The sequence below is a fragment of the Stegodyphus dumicola genome, chromosome 2 (genome assembly GCF_044657685.1).
Source record: "Stegodyphus dumicola isolate Sdum_Otavi_A_Nest chromosome 2, ASM4465768v1".
Taxonomy (NCBI): domain Eukaryota; kingdom Metazoa; phylum Arthropoda; class Arachnida; order Araneae; family Eresidae; genus Stegodyphus; species Stegodyphus dumicola.
Window position 1 is genome coordinate 89,990,485 of NC_140769.1, and position 17,942 is coordinate 90,008,426.

The 17,942-nt window shown below is 30.1% G+C and overlaps 1 protein-coding gene across 3 annotated transcripts in view; it reads left to right on the top strand.

Moving 5' to 3' along the window:
• The window catches only part of LOC118186200 (band 3 anion transport protein-like), a 422,199-nt gene that overhangs the window by 388,681 nt on the left and 15,576 nt on the right, over nt 1-17,942 (top strand). For all 3 annotated transcript variants that reach the window (XM_035356272.2, XM_085810867.1, XM_085810868.1), the window contains 4 exons: nt 444-592; nt 5,252-5,499; nt 15,562-15,731; nt 15,855-16,022. In XM_035356272.2, the coding sequence (XP_035212163.1) occupies nt 444-592; nt 5,252-5,499; nt 15,562-15,731; nt 15,855-16,022 (735 nt within the window). The remainder of the gene's footprint in view (nt 1-443; nt 593-5,251; nt 5,500-15,561; nt 15,732-15,854; nt 16,023-17,942) is intronic.

Genomic DNA, 17,942 nt, shown 5'->3' on the forward strand with positions numbered 1-17,942 from the left:
CTTTGCATCTTCTAACTGCCAACACTTTAATTCTGGGCCTGCAATAGAGTTAGTGAGCCAGCTTCTAATACTAGTATTTAATTGCGTAGTCTTCTTTGACAACTTTCCAGCATTTGATTTAATTTAAACTGTTCCTTTTTTATGTTGCATCACCATAAGTTGGGGAAATCGTAGCACAAGAGTGAGCCCTTATGTTTGAAATCCTGTTTAAATAAAAAGGTTAGTTTAATTCTCTGTCTCTGTTCTGAGATATAGTGACTATTCGCTTCACCTCTTTTATAGGACTAATTTGGCATTACCAGATCAAGTGTAATCAAGTGTAACTTGAGGTGATGGTTTTAACCTATCAGCTTTTCCTGTTTATTCTTTAAATTTCTGTGCCTTGGCATGTGAGGGGTTAATTATATTCATCATGTAAATAAAATTCTCCATTTCTTTCTTAGAAACTGAGTGTCCCAGAAGGCTTATCACCTAGTACAGAAAGGAGTTGGTTTGTTTATCCAGTGCCTGTTTCTGTTGGAGAAGCAGCAGTTGCTTCTGTTGGTGGTCTTTTGATATTTATTCTGTTATTTATAGAAACCCAGATATGCGAGTAAGTAGACATCTGTTGTTTGTTAAAGTAGTTTTATATTCATATATTAATTTTTAATATAAAATATGTCAAAAAAAGCAGGACTGCAATATTCCTGAGATATATAACTTTGTGAATAACTTATTTCTTTCAAAATTATATAATGCTGCTTCCTATTTTTTATGCCCAAATACCTTCATACATTATAGTAAAGTATTAATGAATTTAATGATAATGTTAAGAAACTGGATTTGCTTGTGATCTTTATTTACTAAAGATGTGATAGATGAATTATTAAAAATGAAAATGGAAAAGCAATAGATTAAATTAGGATAATCTTGCATATTCATATATAAGTATTATCAGTAATGAGGATTTTATATTTAATCGCAGTGGTCCTTTCATGAAAATTTAGTAAGCTTTATTGCTCAAATCTTGTATTTGCATACAAATGTGGATATATATATGTGGTCTCAGTATTACAAATTTAAGTCTTTTCAAAATAAAAAAATTTCCGTGATTATCTGGTATTGAATTTGAAACTTTCATACTCTGTAGATCCAAATCTGAGACCATTTAAATTGTATAGGACTCAGAATGCACTGTTTGTATTGGGTTATCCAGAAAGTTCTCTTTTTTTTCCCCCTATGATAAATACAAATGAAGCACTATCGCTTAAGCACCATTTTGTTCTTTTACTTTTTTTTCATCTTGCCAGCAGCATGAAAATTTCCTTTTTAAAATATTTATAAAAAATTGTATTTATTAATAAAACAGTATTTTCGTGCTGTTAGACAGTCTTCCAAAAAATTAACTCTAGGCCATTCAAAGAATACTGAAGTGACCCGAAGAGATTAAAATCCATGGATGTCCCCTCAATGCTACTAATCGAGGTTCCTTTTTCTTATCTCATGATCTTTTTCTTGTAATCTTATTGCATAATTGCCACTTCTCATCTCCAGTAATGATCTGTTTCCATATAGGAGCTTTATTTTTTTCAGCAAATAATCATATGCCAAAACTTGAGCAAGTTTTTTTTGGCTTTGTTAGAGTATGTAGTATTGATATATCATGGCAGTTTATATACCCAGTGCATCATCAGGTAGAGCACTTTTACCATACACAGCATAAATTTTATGAGTAGTCTGATGAGCATTTTTTTCCTTTTTACTTCCTTGTACGAAGTAAAAAGGAAGTATTGTAATCGTGAAAAGTTTCAGACAGCATATTTCAATGAAAATATCCATTTTTGACCGCTATGGAATGCAATTTAACGATGTTTTTGAATGATATCTGTACGTAAGGACAGAATAAAAGACTTGTTTTGGTTAATCTTTGGATTATGGTAACTTAGCGATTTTTGGCAAAAATTTGGCAACCTCCTAGTTTTTTGGTTTTTTTTTTTTTTTTTTTTTTTTCCCCGGCGTCATTTTGTCTTCACAAAGTAAAGACATGTTTCTTTTTTTTTATTTACTCAACATTTTTTTGAACAATCTGCTAGCTGAATTACGCTTATGCTAGAAATTTTATGGAACAAAAGTGCTTAATCATGACGAATATTAAGTGCAAAATCGCAAACTCCTTGCCGCATTTTTAAGAATTGCACATACACGGTAACCATGTACACGACGACCTATTTTCACTTGAAAAAACATCCCAAAATTGCACAAAAATGGCATTGCACACACTCTTGACTTGCTTTTTTCTGCTTTTTTCTCATAAATTAGAAAAATTTGCACGAAAATGCAGGAAAATTTTGTGAATCTTTAAAGTCGGTAAAAAGGACATATATGAAATTACCTGATCACAAAAAAGTATATACCCTTTCCAAGGATGAACATTTGCACGTATAAAATAAATAAAATATCCAAAAACTTTTCCCTCTAAATTATCCATTATAAACGTCACCTCCGATTTTATAAGGCAAACATTAAAAATAATTGCAAATACTTAGTGTCAAATATTTAACTTATTTCCATGCACGTTTACTTCTACTGAGATGTATTCCAAAATGCTACAAACACATAATTCACAAAAATCACTATCATTTAATTAAAATATAATAAAATTAAAAAACACTAGTTAAAATATAAATAAACACATACATTAAATTAATAAAAATTAGTTTAAAATCTTAATTACTTTAAACTAATTTATTGCTAATAAAAATTTTCCAATAATAACATATTAATTTATTTATTCCTTATATTTAGAACAATGCATAAAAATAATATCATCAAATGATTAAAAATACTAACTTACCTAATCTTCTACAGAATCTTGAGTGCATGGCGGATCACAAAATGTTCATTTTCACCAGATTTCTTGCACCGCCATTCAAACTTATCTGTAATATCCTTCCTTTCACACAATCTCATTTCATTCCCACATGTTGGACATTCATACTTATCAGCAATTAATCCTACACTCATACACTATTCAAGCAATTCTTTTAAATTATCACATAAACGCAATAAAAATTTCGAATTTACTTTACATAGGGCCATGGGATCCAAATATTAAGCAACACTGTTTCACACAACATAGAATGAAGCTAAATACAAAATGCTATAAAGTACTGCAGATATTTTTGCAAATTTCCCCCCTCCCCTTTTCCGATTAAAGAACTGTGATTCGTCCATAAATGTCACATGACATATCTCATGACCTCTCATTTCTCTCAGACAAAATAATCCGTAATTGGAATTGGGTACTTCACACATTATTGCCAAAGTCCTAGGTAGTAAACTTTATCGCGTACCAAAATGTCGCCAAACTGCCTGTTACCATATTCCAAAGATTAGGCCTCGTTTCCTCAAAAAAAATTATAAAACTGTTTTAAAATGAATTCTGAAGAGAATTTTTCGTGGCATCTGTACAAACGTATGTACGTAAGTATCTCGCATAACTCAAAAACGAGTAGCCTCAGAACGTTGTTATTTTGCATATAGAACTGCTATAACATGTAGATGTGCACCTCGTATTTTAATTGCAATCGGCCGCAACAAACGTATATAAATATACCATTTATATATATATCCACTTTGTTACCTGGCTCAGTGATCTCAGTTTCTTTACTCTTATGTGTTTGTAAATTGTACATTTTTTGCTTTAAAAATGATTGAATTATGTTGTTTTTATCTTGTGGTTAAGGTTTTTATGCCTTTCGTAATTCTGGAAGCAATATTTGTACAATTATCAACAATTTAAAAGCTGTTTATGTGCGGTTTAAGTTTTAAATAACATGGCGGACATATTTGTTTACATTTGAAACAGCAGAATTGTAGATTTGTTGCTAATCTAGAGAGACTAAGCTTCACAACAACAAAAATAATGCCTTCATTTATTATTGCCAATTAAATCATGCTTAATCCTTTGTGGAATTTTTTCGAGGAAATAAGTGTTTAAGATTTACTTTGTAATTTTTAATATAGATATTTTGAGTTTTTATGTATTTTTTGCTTCTTGAGAAGTGAGAACTGAATTAATTGAATGAGAAATATTCAATCATCTGTGAAAAACTGTTCCTTTTTTGTTTTGTTTGCTTAATTTCTTTTATACATCATTTTAGCTTTATTATAGTATTTGAATAGAACATGTGGCAACGATTAGATAATTGTATTCTTTAAGTGATATAAATTTTGTGCATTATGAGTTATAATATGAACGAAATATAATACCGTTAAGTGAATCTAGCGCCAGAGTGTTGCTATGGTAAACAAATTCTAGAGTGAATTTTAAAGAATGCATTTATTCTATTGTGGTTTATGTGCTGTTGACGAAGTAGATTTAATCCAATCCAATAAGTTTAAATGAAATGCAAGAAAAAATGTGTATAATTTAATATTCCATACAAGGAAGTCATGCGGTGTACACATCAGGTTTTTTTTTTTTTTTTTTTTTTTTAAATAAAAAAGCATAATATTATGAAAATGGTCTTCTGGATTCCCTGTTCTTAACACTGCACTGAAACAAAAATTAGCTGCAATTCATCCAGAATTGCACAAGATGAGCAGAAAAGATTTATTTAAATATTTGCTTCATATTAGCACTCCATATTAGCAGTAACAAAATAAGTAGAAGAAAATACAGTTTGATTTGAAAAACTACAGAACTTCCAGATGCCCCCATAGTTGTTGTTTGTTGAGGAAAAAGTATTCAGTAATTTTTATATTTTAATTTTTGGAAGCAACGTGTAATCTAAAAACCATATTGGATTTTTTTTTTTTTTTTAAATTCTTTGAAATCTTCTAAAATACAATTGAACATTCAAAAAAGGAATTCAAATGTCTTTTAGATCCAAATTAATAATGTCTTACAGTAATAACAAACATTATTGCCATCATTTTGATATACATGGCAATGTTGACACAATTATTTTTTAAGGCTGTTTTGTCCACTAATCTGTACATATCTGAACTGAGCATGTCTCTTTGTCATATATCAAATAAATATGTTAGCAAAAAATAATACATGAAATGTATGTATTCTTTTTAATATTCAGTGATTTCATGAAATGCTGTCTATTTGTCACCGATACAAAAGTTTGAAATGTAATTCAAGTGAAACAATGAAATGAAACTTTGAAAAATATTATCATAACAGCAATGGTATTTTTTAATGGAATTAAGTAGTTTTCATGATCGTTTAATCCTGAAATTGATTTTTTTATATTCATAGATTAATTATCGGCAAAAAGAAATTAAAGAAAGGTTCAGGTTTCCATCTTGATATGTTTCTAATTGGCTACATGGAAATGATAAGTGCCTTTATTGGAGGTCCTTGGCAATGCGCTGCCACTGTGAGATCAATTTCTCATGTTTCAAGTTTAATAGTCTGGAGCAAGACACATGCTCCTGGTGAAACACCTCATATCATTGAAGTTAAAGAGCAGAGGTTAACCAATTTTTTGGTCTCGGTACTTGTTGGTAAGTTTTTCTTAAGTTGTTTGTCATTAACATAAAACTATCAGTTTTAGTTTAGAAAAAAACTATGGTTTAAGTTAATAACTAAAAATCTAGTTTCATTATTCTTTCAGATTGCTTTATCAGATACTAAGATTCCACATGTTTATTCTTCAGATTTTTTGGGGAGGGGGCATACGAGCATCCAAAGTGCTGCTGTATGCCCTCTTTCATTAATGTATAAATTACTTCAAAGTAATGGCTTTCAACAGTATTGCCAGAACCCATAAAAACAATAAATGCATTTCTGGAATCTTTTGATAGAGTTGTATGCCTTGTTATCCTCTAAAACTTAGTTCATGTAACATCTTTGTTTATAGAAATGTTTAATTACTAAATACTATTATGAATGAATAAATAACATTAAATGAAAAAGTCATTCTGAATTTTCTTTTAACTCTCTTTTATAATTGTGTGAAATTCGATGTTTAACTTACTTGTCAGTACCTGCAACTTTGATATAAATCATATCAAACATAAGGTTTAATAATTAGTGAAATTTTTTATATGAATCATATCAAACATCAGTTTTAATAATTATTGAAATTGTCTGAAAACAACTATTTTTCATAAATTTATGTGTTAGAAACTATCTTTTCTGATATTTGAGACATGCACATAAACAGATAAATAAATAGACAAAGCAAATTATGAAAAAAATTATTAACTTAACTACTACTTAACACACATCAGTGCTGTATGCAGGGGTAGGCAAATGGCTATATACATCCCTAAAAACTTTTCTTGCATCAGAAATTCTTAAAAAATTAAAGATGGCATTTCTTTACTCAAAGAGAGATCTTTTTAGATTGCCATATCCTACTTTTTTCTTAGTGGGAAAGATCACATTTGTCTATTTTTTTAATGCTGAGTCCTGTTATGCATTAAACTGTGAATGAACATATATTGTTATGGTCAAGCTGTTGAATGTTGCAAAATGATTAAATGCAGCTGAGGAAATTGCTGTTCACATTTGTTAAAAGCACGCTGCAGGAAGTGGTGAGATGTGTTGATGAAATGATCCAAATTTAAAGTATATTGGGGAATCATGCAGAGACAGCTGGAGTCCCATTTCTAATGTATGAATTGAGTTTCAAGCCCCATATGAGGTATTACTTGCCAAAATAACCCTGACACTATACTATCCTAAATTATGTTGTCTGTTTTCTTACCTTTCTTCCCTTCCATTCATTTTATAATATTTATGAATGTCATAGTATAGTTTTCTAAAACAGATGCATTTATTTCATTTTGTTTTTCTTCAGACTCCAGTCTCAAAGTGTTCTCAACTTGTAGCTTGTAGTAACATGATTCAGTAATTTTAATCGTTATTAGATTTATAATTGATGAACTTCAACACAGTGGAATATGCAGGAAATTAAGATTGATCCACTAATTTCAAAATGAGTAAGAAACGACTGGATTCTCTCTTAAATTAATTAAAAAACTGTCATGAAGCAGAATTGAAAAATGAAATACAAGCAAAGAAGTATCACATGCTAAGCAATGACGAGTGACAACTTGAGAATGTAAAACTCAATTGAAAGCTGAAAGTGAAAATTATTCATACTGCTCTGTTTCTATAAATACTTGAGATTTCTCTAGGAACTTTTTAGCAAAACTTAAAAATCCTTCTCTAAGATGAAAAATATGATGCATCAAATTTTGTAAATCTTATGGGGGGGGAAACTGATTTCTTGAAAATATTTGGGCTCTAATAGCAAAGCAAATGGTTCCAAGTAATGGCAGTTTGTAAGTGTAAAATTTCTGTATATGTTATTATCTGAATGCTCTTGGTTGGCTTGTTCTAAAATTAAAGACAGAGTGTATTGTAAAATATTGCATAGTATTCAGTAAGGTATATTGAGACCAAGCTTTAGGACAAGCTTTAAGACATCTATTAGGACAATAAGGGAGCAATTTTCACAACTTGAGGAAATTTAATGAAACATTTCAGGACCACAAAGAAAAAAATATCAAAAGTATTCCTTATTGTCTGCTGATATTTTAAAAAATATTGTTCTTGGACACAGACAGTCCATAGTTTATGCAATTGATATCACCAGCACTCATTAAACTAAAGAAAATCAAAATCTTATTCCTGTAATAAAAACAGTGTTCTTCTGTAGTATAATTGTATTTCCATTGAAAGATAGATCATTTTGATTCTGGGCAAATGATTACAAATGGTGATTGTTTTGAATCCTATCGGATTGAAGAAAACTTTTAACATCTCCTCAGATTTTGAATAAATGCAGGTGATATATTGAAAATCGCTTAATATCTTGCAGCAATAATGCAACATATATATACATACAAAAGTACAAAATGAAAATAATAATAATACAAAATAAAACATGAATGCTTGCAGCCTACCAGCAGCTGAGCAGTAAAGTCGCTGAATGCTGGCAGTTTGGTCCAGAGTTCGAATCTCTTTGAACAGGCTGGTTGCATGGGCATTTTTTGTGGCCTTCCCCTTGTATAATATGAAACAGTTCCCTTAGAAAATCCTTCATGGAGGCATTCCTTCCCCCTCCAGCAATAGCCATTGAGTGCTCTGCCATAATCAAATAAAACCAATTAAGACCAAATCATAAATGCTTGGAATCAAATTACTTTGGAAAAAACAATTGAAAAGCAAATACGAACAAATATTTTTCAGTTACACTGATGAAGCTACAAACATTTCTTCATATCCATTTGTGTATGATATGTGGAAAAACTTGAAAGAAAAACTGTTAAAACTGAAAATGCCTTACAATTCAGAACTTGTATTGGCATTCAAAAACGATTTGGCTAATAATATTATAGGTAATTTGGAACTATTCTTATATGCGCCCTAAGGTCGCCAAATTTCTCACCAAACATTTTTGGCGAGAAACTCCATGCTGCCATATTACTACCTAAATTTTTTGTCTACATTTTAAATTTTAAGCCTAAAATATCTCAAAAAACGCGGTTTTTGCAAATGCAAAAATCGCGTTTTTAACACACAATTTAAGCTAAAAATCCGAAACAAAAACAAAAAATTGAGATAGCAAAAACGTAAAGTTTCTAACCAAAAATATTTGACAAGAATCCATGTATACAGCGATACATTTTAACTTAAAAAACATCTAGGAATTGCACATTCTAGGCAGTGAAGGAATATACGAACTACGCTCACCTTGCTTCAATAAATTAACATAACAATAAATTTTAAAAAATACCATGTACACAGCATTCTGTTTAAACTTAAAAAAAAATCTACGAATTGCACAATCTAGTCATCGTACACAAATCAACCAAATAAACTAAACTAAATTACAAACAATTAAAAAAAAAATAACAACTGAAATTCATAGTAAAAAAGCAATGAACATAACATTCCACAAAATAAAAACAGTAAAATAAAATGCACTTACCATAATACATTCCTGAATAAAATTTTGCCAGTTACACAATGTCTCTGAACAAAAGTCCCATGATTTTGCTATATCACATGTCTTTCTGAGATTGAAAATTTCGAAAGTAACGATAAAAATTTCCTCCAAAGTTAACATACTACACGAAAACCACAATCCAAATCTTAAACTCCGCTGACAGCCACATGTTTTACCAGCAACCATTTGATTGCAAATCCACACAAGAACTATCAGAAATGCCCTTCTTCGTCCGAGTTCTCATAGCAGCTCCGCATTTCGGATTCCGTTTTAAAACTCCCACAGAAATTCCAAAATTACACTTCAATCCTCATAAACACACCCATGAACAAAAGACTTGTTATCAACTCCAACATCATACCTTTTAATACTAAATTTACTTTCCACGCAGTCTAAAATATTCGACTGAAATTTTGCCTTCACATCTATCATTGCAACATGTGCCATTTCAAAACACGCACGACATGAACCAACGAGCAATTAAACTACTCCAGCAAAAGATTTTTCAACGTCAACAGAGTTGCCATAAAACACGCAATCGCGCCAAAAACCAGTGCAGGACACAGATCGCCACATTTGGTGATATTAGGGCTCATATAAGAGTAGAGCTGGTAATTTGAACATTAATAAATTTTAATTTGAAGTACATGAGAAATCAGAGCTATAATGCTGGTGCAGCCATATCTGGAATATTCAAAGTCATACAAGCTAAAATTGAGAGAGAGATTTTCTTTAACACTGTATGTTAATTTTGCTTCCCATTACCTTAATTTTTCAATTTCTGATGCATGTCACATTAAAGATATTCACAGCTGCATGGGAGGGAGAGAAAAATGTTTTTCTTTTATGAGCACTCCAAAAAGGTAATTCTATTTTTTGGGAAAGAAAATCAAATTTGTGCACAAAAAGAAAATCTCTGAAAAAACTTTGTCCTCATCTTTGGATACAGAGACCTGAAGCTGTTATTATTTTGGTGGAATTACTAAAACCTTTAATTTATGCACCAGAAATAATAGAGAATTATCATGATAAAGAATCTAATTATGGGGCTAATGCAGTCTTGAGTTCATTCAAATGGTGTTTTTTGTTGTTGTTGTTGTTGTTGTTGTTGTGTGTGTGTGTGTATGTATTATGCATTATTCTCAATGGAAAAATACTTTCATATACAATACAAAGTCCAGTTCCAGACATCCAATATCTGGCATGATCTAAAATCCAGACCTTCAGATTACTAGCATTCTTTCCTCCCCCTTTTTGATGCTTTATGCTAACACATTGATACTTTTTCTTAATAAAATATGTGGAGAGTCCCGATTCCTGAATCATTATTTATTTTTGGTTTGATCACGATGTGACTATCAACACACTGCAGCTTGAGAAATGACTCACACAGCAATGTCTATTTTTTATCTTTATTTTCAATATTAGTAACTGAATGCCAAAGAGCATGGTAACCTTTTATGTGGACATAACACTTGGAGATAATTACTGACTTCTGTCTATGCTGAAAAGTGTTGGAGATGATTGCAGACTTCTATGCTGGAAAGTGTTGAAGAGGAGAAATTTAACATAAATTTCTGCGTAGACAAGAAGTAGATTTTGTAAATGATAATTATAGGCAAAAAGATAATATTTAGTGCTGTTTGAATTGAGAATAATTGATTTGTTATTCAGATAAGTACTGGACCATTGCCAAAGCTGGTGCGGCTGCTCTCATCGAAAGAATTGAGGGGAGGCAAAATTTTTAGAATTTAGAGAAGCACCAAGTGATAAAATTAAGGGATAGTAAAATCTTTAGAATTTAGAGAAAGCACTGGAATGCAAAATTTAGGGTGGTAAAATGTTTAGAATTTAGGGAGGTGCCTGGCACACAGAATATAAGGATTGCACCAGGTGGTAAATTTTGAATACCGTCCTTGGATAAGTCTTTAAATATATGTGGTAATTTATTTATTTGAAACTCACTTAAGCTGTGCAGGAAATAGTCGTAGGTATAATAAGTAACTAAACTAATATAATTCAGACTTAATTTCATCAGTGTGCAATAGAAACAAACAAAATTTAGTGGAGCAAAATATTTTTAGTTACCATTTCATGACACATCACCAATAGTGTATAGTAAATACTAGCCAAGCTTTATGATGATGTTTGCCATGAATTTGAAGGTTTTTCAAATATCACAAACTAAAAATGAAATTTTTCAATGAATGGAATTTGTGAAGAAATGTGAAAACCTGAATGAAAATGATGTAACAGAAGTTTTTCATTCCGATGGCAATGCCCCAGTCTTCAATCAACAAACAGGTGGCGAAATCTGTGTTCCAGAAAGTATTGATAATGAAGAAGTGATAGAGAGTTTGCTGAGAATAATTTAGTGGGGATTCCCAAGGTGGCAATTACAGGGCATGAACAATTTAAACTTTTTAACAAGTTATGTCTATGTATAGAATTAAAGTAAAAGTGTTAGCATAAAAAGCAAAACAAATTAAACAACTTACATTGAAAAAAATATTTAATAAAGCAAACAAATAAATACTGAGCCTCCTCCTTTTATTTTTTTTTATTTTATTATTTATTTTATTTATTTATTTTGATTCTTTTAAGGTCATAAATGTGTTAATGTTTCACTGCTTCATAACTAACTACTTCATACTTTTAATTTTATAATTTCTACATATCCTCTTACTAGATTTAAACTGTTGATCTAATGTCTGAAAAAATCTCAAATTCATAATCATAGAAGTTTCAACGAGTCTGGATCTTGGGCATTGTATTGTATGTTGCCATTAAATAGGATTTTGTAGTGAAATTCAGAAGCTTTCATTGCAGAAATTCAGTTATGTGACAATGTTTCTAAGAAAACTACAAATATTTCTGACAATTCAAAAAAGGTTTTCAGGGTTGGCCACAGTGCTAGAGCAAATAAATGAGGAATTTGAAATTTCTTTTCTGCATTTGGCAAGCAAGCAAATATATCATTTTAATATTGTAACTCAATACACCAAATCCTATTTTGAATATCAACATTTAATAAGTTCTTCGATTGAAAAAAAATTAATTAAATATAAAGAAATACAGTACAAAGTTTGAAATCCGGACGTCCATTATCAGGAATGATCTAAAATCCAGACCTCAAAACCACCAACAGATTTTTTCTCATAGGCTTTACGCATGCATATTTAATTTCCCCTTCGCGCATAATAAAACATCTGGAAAGTCCCGATTCTTAATTTCACTTTAATACTAAATAAAATACCTTGTTACTGAAGAAACAATCATTTTAGCATAAAATTTGTGTGATCAGTAAATTGGCTTTGTTGCTGCATATTTGCTTGGCACATATCCTCAGATTGAAACATTCCACATATCTACATCATTGATCTGACGCCAACCTGCTGAATCATTATTTATTATACTTTTCCTTTCATTACCACGTGTTTATCAAAACATGACAACTTGAATAATGACTCATGTAGCGATGCCTAAACAATTTTTTATGCTAGTATTTGAATAATAAAGGAGTGTGGTAACCTTTTATGTTGACAGTACGCTTGGCGATGATTACAGATTTCATTTCATAAATGCGCTAAAAAATGTTGACGAAGAAAAATTTACCAAAACTTTCTTTTCATATGCTAAAAATAGATTTTGTTGATACTCATAGACCCAAAGGTTACATTTAGGTCTGTTTGAATTAAGAATAACTGATTTGTTATTCCCATAAACCCAGAACCAGTACCAGGGCTCATGTTACCGTGCCGAGTCACAGAATTTAGGACCCACAGAGACTGCATCAGGTGGTAAGATATCTATCGCCAGCCCTCAATAAAGCTTAAGTATATGTGGGAATTTATTTATTCAAAACTCTGATAAGCTTTAGGCATGTGCAAGAAATAGGCATAAGTATAATAAATAACTAAACTTGTACAATTCAGGCTTAATTGTCTCAGTGTGCGATAGAAGCAAGATAAAATTTAACGGAACAACTTGTTGTTAGTTGCCGAGCTCATGATGCATAGCCAAATACGTATAGTGAAGGATAGCTAAATTTAATGATGACAGCCGCTAATTTTAAAGGTTTTCTAATATCGCAAAACAAAGGTGAAATTTTCCAGTTAACAGATTTTGTAAAGAAGTGTGGCGAAGCGGTAATAAATGAAGATGATATAAAAGAAGTTTTTCATTGTGATGACAATGCTTCTCAATCATCAATCAATTAATAAATGGAGAAATCTGTAGTATGGTTCTAGATCCTGAAAATATCGCAACCGATAGTGACGAAAATGACAGAGAAGTTACTGAAAACGAGAAAATTTCAATTAACAAGTTAGTCAGAATTCTCGAAATAGCAGTTACAGGACTTCGTCAATGTAACTGAACAAGGAGTCTGTCTACAGAATTAAAGAAAAAGTATTAGCACAAAAAATGAAGCACAAAAAACTTAAAACACTGAACAGCTTACATTGAAAGAAATGTTTAAAAAAGAAAACAAATAAATATTAAGCTTTTTTTTTTTTTTTTTTTTTTTTTTTTTTTTTTTTGTAAATTTTGATACTCTTTAGATCAGAAATGCTTCATTATTTCATAAATTGCAATTTCATATTTTTAATTTTATAATTTCTACATGCCATCTTACTAGATTTAAACTGATGATCTATTATCCAGAATCGCCGAAGTCCTGACGAATCCGGATTTCGGACTTTGTACTGTATTAATTCATTTCAATATTTTAATTCTGCTTAAGAGTAAATTGTGTTCCCGCAATGAATATGAAAGAAAACTCAAAATACTTTTTAATACATACTTTTTTGATATGTGGGATTGTAATATTAGAATTTTAAATGCTGAAAATCAACTTCGGCAAAAAAAAAAAAAAAATCGATCAAAAGCAAAATAATACATCCGGTAGTAGAATCTTTAGAGGCCTGCAGAAAAGAGATTTTTCTGAATATTTACAAGGCTTCGAAAATTTTAAGTAATCTTAATAGTTACAACATGTGCTGAGGAAAGATCATTTCCCATGTTAAAGCACCTTAAAAAGTATTCATGGAATAATACATATGAAATGCATTTAAATGGTTCAGTTTTGTTTTATTTATATACATATAATATTGTGGTAGGCACAGGAATGATGAAGCTTGGCATTTTAGTCTGTGCATTGTTTGGCAGAATGGGTACAGCAGAAATGAAACAGAAGGATTTAAATTAAATTTATTTAAGAATTTATTAAATTTTTTATAGCTCCATATCTTTATTCAATGCAAATGGCAGATCATTATTCTTTTAGACGAAATTCTCCAAATTACATATTTAATAATGATTGCGTCATACTACTCGAAGAAAGAGAAAGGATGGGAAGAGTAGCATCAGGAGGAGAAAGCAGTCTGATGAAAAATGGCTTGAACTCTGTATTTATACTAGCAGTTACATAACATGCCAGAATGTTCTCGAAAGTACTGGTGTAGGGGAAAGATCCGGAAATTAGCGAAAGTTAATTAGAGGTTGCCTGTTTGCGTAGAGCAAAGCCATCATATTTTTATATTTTACATATATATATATAAATGTGCCTGTAAAAGAGGGAAAAATTTAAAAAAAAAAAAAAAAAAAAAAAGATAAATGGAATTAGTAATAACATGTGATTTGGTTGAATTAAAAATATGCTTCTAGGAATATCTTTGACCTGGTAATGAATGTAAGTCTTAATAACATTGTAATATAATTGGAATTAAATGGTTGTCATATATGCTTCTAGAAATATTTTTGACCTGATGTATTGTTGATTTGTGTTTTATTAAACTTTCATCTCAATAACATTGTAATATAAATGCAATTAAATGGATGTTGTATATTGTACTTAAATAACCTGGTATAACTATAAATATATGATTTTTAACTTTAGTTTTTAAATGGCAAAATTGTGAATTTAAAGTATTGCACAGTGATAATTTTGACATTATAATGACATTATAATATTAAATTCTAGGTACATAAATCAAGAATATGGTAATCTATGTGAAACGGAAGAATTCAGGGTTTTTGTTATATTTGGCTGTTTCTTTATGTAGTTATGTAAATTATTTCTAAATCGTAATCATAAATTTTGCGTTAATTTGTAACATATATTTCTTTCCACCTTTCCTGTTAACTGCTTTTGTTTATAGTGGTAATTTTGACTTTATAATGGTGATTGCTTCCTGAAAAAATTAAATTCTAGGTATATCACTGATATGCATAAAGCAACAATAAGTTAATCTATGTTAAATTGAAGAATTCGGGAGTTTTATTGTATTTGGGTATTTATGTTGCTGTATAAATTATTTTGCTGTATAAATTATTTGTGTAAAGTTAATAATGGCTAATTTTGCGATAATTTGTGACAAATATCTTTTTCCACCTTTTCTGTTAACTGCTTTTGTTTGTCTGTATAATTCTGTATTTTGCTTCTGTGTTGTATGATAATAGAAATTCTTTCTTTTAGTTTTCAGACATTCTGCAGATGCACACTTTACTTCTTTGTAACTAAATTGTTGCCATTATTCATATTTCTGTTTTATTTTTCAGATTGTTTAATTTTTTTAATATACATTTTCATTTTTTAATAAAGGACTTTCCGTTCTAATGGCTCCAGTTCTTCGGCAAGTGCCTGTTGCTGTGCTCTTTGGAGTATTTTTATACATGGGAATTTCAGCTCTTAGTGGAATTCAACTTTATGAGAGATTTCTTCTCATATTTATGCCTACAAAACACCATCCAGATTTGGCTTTTGTTCGTAAGGTAAAAATCTATAATTGGTGACATTAATTGGAAAAATAAAATTAATAAGAAGTTACTTGTTACGTTTTTCAGTCTTATGATCTTACCTTAATTTCTTAAAATTTTATTTTTTACTACTACTAGGTACGAACAAGCAAAATGCATCTGTACACAGCAGTTCAGGTACTTTGCATTGCTGTATTATGGATAATCAAAACGTATATTGCTCCTGCATTTCCATTTGGCTTGCTATCCATGGTATTTGTTCATTCACAGATCAAACGCCTTTTTACTAAGGAAGAAATAAAAGCTGTAAGTTAATTTTTAATTAATAAGAAGTTAGTCATGTTTAAGTACTTAACTTCATGATTTACCTGACTTTTTTAAGTTTTATTAAAATGTGTAAAGTTCATTGTAGCTTTTGTACAAAATGAAATTCTTATGCTAACATAAAGTTCTCAAGATAATTTGAAAATTCCTGGAAATGTTTTTGTACCTACCTCTGTAGTAATTCAGTATATACATTAAAAGTTTTAGCTATGATGTTTTACTTGTTCATTTGTAAAATACTGTGTTTTTATTTTAAGTAAATGTAAAATTTTATATGTGAAACTGTGTTAGAATTTGTTATGAAAATGTGTATGCATTTACCCCCTTAATTCATTTTTTATTATTATTATTTTAATAATGGTTTCTTGAGTTTTTCTGTAAACTACTAAAAACATCCCACACATTTTTATCCATTTTTTGGTTTTTGATTAGAAAGTATGTTTGCACCTAGTAGTTAAGAAATTATTTCTTTGTGTCTTGATTATAAGTAGTAAATGAAAGCTTTTTTTATTATTTCTGACTGACAAAAATGTAAATTTTCTCCATTTCTCCGTTAGTAATTTAGAGTATTGCAAGACATTTATATGCCTTATATACCAATGAAAGATATTTTTCTGTCTCATATGCCTGTTTTTTTATATCTTTATATGTCTCTAAAAATTGCCAGTAAATCTTAAAAGTACTTGACTTTTTTATCTGAACTGGAAATAAGGAAGGTTATTTCAATAGGAGAAAAGAAAGGTGAAAAAGAAAGGGCAATAAAATATGTTAATGTATTAATTATTTTGCTTCAACAAAATGCTAGTTTTCTACACCTAGAATGCAAATTTTTCTGCATGCTTTTGAAGTAAAGGCAAACTGTTATGCAAAATTTGACCAAGTGGCTAAACCCAAGGAACTCTGGAAGTTTATTCTGTTTTCTATTCCAGTTATGTTATGATTAGCTGCATGGATATGTGATGAATATGAATATAGTGTTGTGAAAGTACGTGAATTTTTAGAAAGTAATTTTCAAAAAATAAGCATAAGAACTACATAAATATATTCATTGATCATTTAAAAGTAAATAGAATATGACAGTTCATAGGAAATGGATATAACTTACCAGGAAGGGGGTTAAAATATGTAGGATTGAGAGGTTGTATAAAATCAATTGATGTCTTAGCTAAAAATGGATGGAAATAATCTGTAAATATTCATAATATCAAAATTTAAAAAAATATGCACACAACACACATACACACATACATACAGTTCAAAGTCTGTGATCCAGACTCATCGGGACTTCAACGATTTCAGATTTGGGAACTTTTGGGATATTAGATGATCAATTTAAATCCAGTAAGATGACATGTAGAAATTATAAAATTAAAAGTATGAAATAATGAAGAATTTATAACTTTAAGGGAATCAAAATTTAGAAAATAGCTCAATATTTATTTGTTTGTTTTATCAAACATTTCTTTCAATTTAAGTTGTTTAATTTGCATAATATTTTTGTTATAATACTTTCTCTTTAATTCTATACATAGATGCAGATAGCCCTCGAGTTGCTTTGCCTTAATATTGGCATATAGCCCTCAAACTGCTTTGCTTTAATCAATTAACATATAGAATTTCTTGTTCAGTTACAAAGTTCCATTTTTCAAGGCCTGTAATTGCTGCATTGAGAATTCCCACTGAGTTGTCTGTCAAATTTTTTCATTCTCAACAACCTTTCTGTCACTTTCTTTGCTATCAGTATCTTCTGGACTTGAAACCATGTTACAGATTTCATTGTCTGTCCATTTGTTGATTGGATTATTGGGGCAAGGCGGTTAGAATAGAAGGAGGGAGAGTTCGCAGTTTCTGATAAGCAGCGTTTATTTTTGTTCTGTCAAAACATTGCATTATGTGCCAGTG